Source organism: Penaeus japonicus, unplaced genomic scaffold, assembly GCF_977035675.1.
Source record: "Penaeus japonicus unplaced genomic scaffold, GWHDUDI00000001_assembly GWHDUDI00000027, whole genome shotgun sequence".
Taxonomy (NCBI): domain Eukaryota; kingdom Metazoa; phylum Arthropoda; class Malacostraca; order Decapoda; family Penaeidae; genus Penaeus; species Penaeus japonicus.
Window position 1 is genome coordinate 24,210,115 of NW_028234429.1, and position 6,506 is coordinate 24,216,620.

The 6,506-nt window shown below is 38.4% G+C and overlaps 1 protein-coding gene across 1 annotated transcript in view; it reads left to right on the top strand.

The window, feature by feature from the left end:
- The window catches only part of LOC122247216 (BTB/POZ domain-containing protein 2), a 7,583-nt gene extending 2,085 nt beyond the window's left edge, over positions 1-5,498 (top strand). Inside the window, exons 2-6 of the mRNA XM_043006274.2 lie at positions 19-205; positions 876-1,115; positions 1,842-1,937; positions 3,980-4,110; positions 4,232-5,498. Of these exons, the coding sequence (XP_042862208.2) occupies positions 38-205; positions 876-1,115; positions 1,842-1,937; positions 3,980-4,110; positions 4,232-4,907 (1,311 nt within the window). The 5' untranslated portion in view covers positions 19-37 and the 3' untranslated portion in view covers positions 4,908-5,498. The remainder of the gene's footprint in view (positions 1-18; positions 206-875; positions 1,116-1,841; positions 1,938-3,979; positions 4,111-4,231) is intronic.
- Positions 5,499-6,506: the final 1,008 nt, after the last annotated feature.

The window sequence follows — 6,506 nt, forward strand, 5'->3', positions numbered from 1 at the left end:
AAACCATCTCCTTTCCAGAACCAACAGAGCGAGTGCCATGGCTCCTGAAAGCAAGACGCCTGAAAGCAGGACTTCAAGAGAGAGGAACGAAGAGCCATGGCAGGGTCAGCTCGCGAGTCCTGAGGAGCGACTCGCCGAGCTCTTGCAGTCCAGCAGACTCACTGACCTTACCGTAACCTTTCCTGGACACAAGAAGGTCATGAAGGTATTGTCTGTTTCATATTGTGTTCTGTGTATACTTATGAAACCGTTATAGTAACCGCCTGTGCCGTGCCAGTGTTGTTTTATGGTAATTTGATTAGGCGTGAAAGTGCAAGTTAATTTGTTTTTAGATTTAAATATACAAATCGATTGTTTAATTTGAATTACCATAGATTATTGACATACATGATACATAGTTCATCATTATATCGACCTTTCAAAGCTGTATATTGGACAATACATGTACTGATGAAATAATGATCATATTGAATAGATCGGTCTATTTGCCTTCCTGGAAATAGATCAATTTATGTATGTCGTGCTAATGAACATTGCAAAGCTAAAAGGCCAGGATAGTGTTGATGTTAGTGGTAGCATTGCTGTCGCAATTATTTCTTATGTAATCGCTTATGTCGATGTTAGTGTTTACATATTATTGTTAACATTACTGTCATTGTTAGTATTAGTATCAGTTACTTGTAGTATGAATGTTAATTCAAATATTAATGATAATGCCTATACGAATACTACTAGTACTGATATCAGTGTCACTTGTAGCATGACTGTTAATGATAACATGGTAATACTCGGGTTAATGTTAATTCAGATATTAGTGCCAACAACAACGCCAATGCGAATACCCAAACCAGCCACAATAAACCGTGCCCCCTCAGGTCCACCGACTCGTCCTGGCCATGAGCTCCCCCGTGTTCGAAGCCATGCTCTTCGGTCCCGCGGGAGAGCTTCAGGGCCGCGTGCTTCACCTTCAGGACGAGTCTCCCGAAGCCTTCAAGTGCCTGATGCAATACATGTACCTCGGGCGTCTAGGATTGCCGAACGTGGAGGTGGCGGTGGAGGCGCTGCGGCTGGCGAAGAGGTACCAGATGGGCGGCTTGCTGTCCTTTCTCTCGCAGGTAATGAATTGGGATGTGATGTGATGTAATGGGGATGAAGCTATATGGTGGTGGTGTTTAGGAAGACTTGATAGAAGTATGTAGGTGGATATGGTTTAGATATGTTCATTGAATATAGGTAGATAGGTATTGTTAATGTGAATAAATAAATTTGATGAATGATAATTGGGTACTTTTGATGAATGAAATGGATAAGTAATGTAATGGGGATGCATGGTGAAGGTTAAAAAAAAAAGTTTGATGAATAACAATAATACAATAGGCAACTAAAGAGATAAAAACAATATTATCCATTAAATATACCCATAATAATTTACTGTATAGATAAAGTAAATCAAATCACAAACATTCTTTTATCGAGGTAGAGATATAATTGGGAGTTTGATGATGACTGACTGAACGTAACATATCCGATGAACACCCGTGTGTCAAATAATTATTATCAGCGTTTCAACCACATATCGCCGACCTATTCAGTGCATCTTCGCCTCACATCACCCCCTAAAAATATTGATGATAGGTAGAATATAAAACCTTACCCTCTGAACAGTTCCTACAGATTAACCTCTCACTTCACCCCCACCCCCCCAAAAAAACAAAAAAAAAAAAAAAAAAAAAAAAAAAAAATATATATATATATATATATATATATATATGTATATATATTGATTATAAGTAATAATGACAGATTAATAAAATGAATATAAAACCTTACCCTTCGAACAGTTCCTACAGATTAACCTGAACTTGTACAACTTGCCCGAAATCTACGACGTAGCGTTACACGTGGCTGATGGACCGCTCATTTCAAAGTGTTCCCAGGTGAGTAGAATCGTCTCTTTTATGTATTTTTTTCTTTTCTGATATGAAGCTTTTGTTTGATTTCATACTTAGGATCTAAGATATGTTCGGCGTGATTGTATATGGCAATATGAGGTCAAGTTTGATGGATGTTTTTAGCGCGCGCGCGTGTGTGTGTGTGTGTTTCAAGTTCCATATTTCTCTTCAGTGCTGTATAGAGAGCAAGGAGATGAGAATGAGAAAGAGGGATGTGGAGGGGCTTGGGCGAAGGGTCATTTTAGTACATAGACTATAAGTTTTGCCGATAATTTTCTCCGTTGATAACATTAATACATGTACTTACGTATATAGGATCATTTGTAGAAGTTACCCCTTTTATATACTAGAATATTTCCCATTTTCTATGATAATGTATTATCGTGAATACATTTAATCGTCCGTTGCCAAATGTATTTAAATCTTCAAGTAGTAATATATCTATCTATCTATCTATCGATATATATATATATACATATATATATATATACATACATATATATAAATATATATAAATATATGTATATATATGTATATATATGTATATATATGTATATATATATATATATATATATATATATATATATATATATATATAATGTTTATTCCAGATTTTTTCTGTGTGACTGATTTTGTTCGAAAGTTGAATATATTATTTCAGTTTTTCATTTCTTTTCCGCAGAAACAACCTGCGATTAAAATTTAAAAACGAGAGATCCCTTGTTAGTCTCAAAACGTACCCTGTTACATGGCTAACATTTTCCGTGTATATTTTTTGCTGTTGGTATTGTTGTTGTTGTTGTTATATAAGGGATGATGATATCATTGTTATTATTAGTGGTAGTATCATTGTTATTATCATCATTTTTGCCGTTATCATTTTTATTATTATTAATAGTAGTAGTAGTATCATTATTATTGGTATTATTGATTGTTACCATTATCATGATGATTATTATCATTATAATGATTATCATTATCATCGTCATTATCATAAACATTACCATTATCATTGTCATGATTATCATTATCAGCATCATGATTTTCATCACCGTGATTTTCATCATCATGATTATCACTATGACTATCATCATCATTCTGAATATCATCATCATCATCACTATCATCATCATCATCATCATCACCACCATCTTCATCATCATCATCTTCTTCATCTTCATCTTCATTTTCATTTTCATCATGATCATCATCATCGTCATCATCATCGTCATTGCCATCACCATCACCACTACTACTACTACATTCCTGTCTGATAAAGCACAGCAGACTCCACAAAAGATTATTTCGTTTTAACGCAATAGGGAAATTTCTGCATGCATCATTTCCCTCACTGAATCAGTTGCAACACCCTAGTTTACTCCACTGTAACGAATGAAACGTCATGCAATTGAAAAACCTGTATGCATGTGCGGCATGAAACAATTTGAAATTCTGTAGAGATATAGGCACAGGCGTGTATGTACTGTATATATGATATAAAGTGTTGGTCGACTGAAAACGTATGTGCATGGAGATTATGGCTTGCTGTATAGAATGGAATATATGGAGTAATATGTATATTTTTGCACGTGTGTTGTGTATGTACAGGGAACGGTCTTACATCCACTTTGTTTACACTGGTATTCTTTTATGTAGGTGTGTGTCCAGTTTTCTATAGTGACGGGTTTAAGTGGATGGCACAATCGATTATGTGATATGGTCGGACGTTTTGGGTGACGGGTTGTCTGCGTGGGGCGGGCAGCATTGTGAAAACTGTGAGGCGCTTTTGTTTTGTTTCAGCGAGAGCTGTGTATAAGCTGGACGGGTCTCTCTGTTTTCACAGATTTTGTTCCGTAATTGTATCAGTAGAGTTAGGAATCAGTCTAGTTATTCAACATTTCACACACATACACACACACACACACAAACACACATACACACACACACAAACACACACACACACACACACACAAATGCACTCCTTTTAAGCAAGCAAACAGCCACCAAATTACCGATTCGTTTTGCAGTTTGTGCAGAAGTCGCCGACGCACCTTCTGACCTCAACCGTACGATTCCTGAGCCGTCGCGTGTTGACCCATATCATGGCAGAACCTATTAAGATCTCCGAGGTTGAGAGGTTTGCTGCGGTGTTGACATGGTGAGTGGATGGTTAGGTCATCGTGCAATCATAACTCACATTTTTCTCCTTTTAATGATATGTCACGCCTTCTTGTTACTGATTGAGCAGAATATTCCTAACATTTGTGAACAACTCGCAGGGGTCGCAGCCAGCTCGAAGCTCGGCAGATGAAGGAATCGCCGGAGAACCTACGACGTGCCATTGGCGACTTTCTTCCCCAGATGGAGATCCTTACCATGAAACCTGACGACTTCGTGGACTACGTGGCTCCGACCGGCATTTTTACCAGAGACGAGAATATGGCTATACTACTCAACATGAAGCGAGTGCCGGGCGTGCCTCTACCCGCGGCTTGCTTAAAACCCTCGAAAGAAAGTTCATTCCAGAACGAACGCCAGCTGAGGTGCGTCCAGTTCGACTTCAATCGCCACGGTAGACAAGGGTCGATCCGCGTCCACAACCACCAAGACCAGATACTCTTGGCTAACCTGAAGGTGTCGAAACCCGTCCAGCTGAAGCGCGTCTTCTGCGACCGCATCGCCTTTTTCGAAGCCACGGCGACGGTCAGAGGGGCGTGTGGCTTGGTGCAGCAGACGGTCACTAGCGAAGGACCCGAGGGCTTCTTCCCCACGCCAGTCACTCTCCGTCCTACGATGTCCTGCACCATCACCGTTAAGACCAAGGGCTTCTACTGTCCCTTGCTGCATAGCTTCACCTTGTGGCACGATGGTATAAGGTTCGAGGGCCAGCGACCTTTCCTGAAGGCGAAGGGCCCGATGCTCTACTTCTGGAGCTTAGAAGACACTTCTGAGTGAGACCAAAGGGGGCGCTGACGTCGTGATGGCAACTGCCTGCTACTCAAAAGGGTATTTAATTGGACGGCGAGACTCCCTCGTTCACAAAAAATCGACAGGAATCGAGTAATTCCTCTGCCGTAGCCTGTTTCCAGTGATGTGGGACTGATTGTGATTGCATACTCTTGCATGTTTTAGATATATATTGTAAAGATAGTATCAACACGATTTTGAATGAAATTATCAGTTATTATATATAAGCAAACGCTGAACACATTTTTAGACCCACTCGCGCATACGCACGCACGCTCATTTCATACTCACTCACATTACCACCCTCTCGCTCTGCCTCTCTCTTTCTTATCTCTCTCCCATCTTTTTTCTCTCTCATGTCTCTTTCTATCTTATCTCTCCCTCGCTCTCTTACTCCTTCACTTAAACACTAAGATAACAGCTGTAAAATAAAGGATGAGAAATCGCAAGATTAAAATTGCATCAGTTGTAATATCCATTGCAAATGCAATTGTCCGTGTTGGGAGTTTTATTGGTGCTGTACAGTATATTGTGAATAGTATATATATATCTGCTGCCCATCTTAAAAAAAATATAAGATTTGTGCACACTAGTTTTTATAAGAATTTCTTTACCCTTTACGTCCTCTCTCTCTCTCTCTCTCTCTCTCTCTCTCTCTCTCTCTCTCTATCTCTCTCTATCTATCTATCTCTCGCTCAGGATAAATATTCCGATAATAATGGTGATAATAAATGATAATGATGATAGCAATGATAATTATGATATTAATCACAATACTTTTGACGTTGATAGGGATTATACAATAATGTAGTAATAATGATAATGGCAATAGTAATGCAGCTCAACAGCATCCTACTAATAACAATAACAATGATAATAACACAAATAACAAAAGTAATGATAATGACAATAATAACAACAGCAACAACAATAACACCAACAACAACATTAAAAAAAACAACACCATTTTCAACAACAAAAAGGACAACAATGAAACAGCAACAGGAAACCAGCGCCACGCAAGACCGCCTTCTAACACAGGCGCCCTCACACAACGTCCTCAAAGGGTGTCTCGCTAAGTGGCCCTTTCTTCTATCTTTCGTCCGCGATTCGGCGTCAGAGTTCGAGATTTAATAAGAAGATCGATAAAGGAGGCGACGCGACGCTGCTCCTTGCTGGTGATGCCGGAGGTCTTGGGATGTGTGGAGGAGGATGTCGCTCGTTTGGTGGCTTTGGGTTTTAGCTTTTGCCAATGTTGTTGTTTAGGGGATCTGTCTGTTTCTAGATACATGTGCGTGTGTGTGTGTGTGTGTGTGTGTGTATATATATATATATATATATATATATATATATATATATATATATATATATATATATATATATATATATATATATATATATATATATATATATATATATATATATATATATATATATATATATATATATATATATATCTATATATATATAAATATATATATATATATGCGTGTGTGTGTGTGTGTGTGTGTGTGTGTGTATGTGTGTGTGTGTGTTTGTGTGTGTGTGCGTATTCACATATGTGCATGTACATATATATACATATAT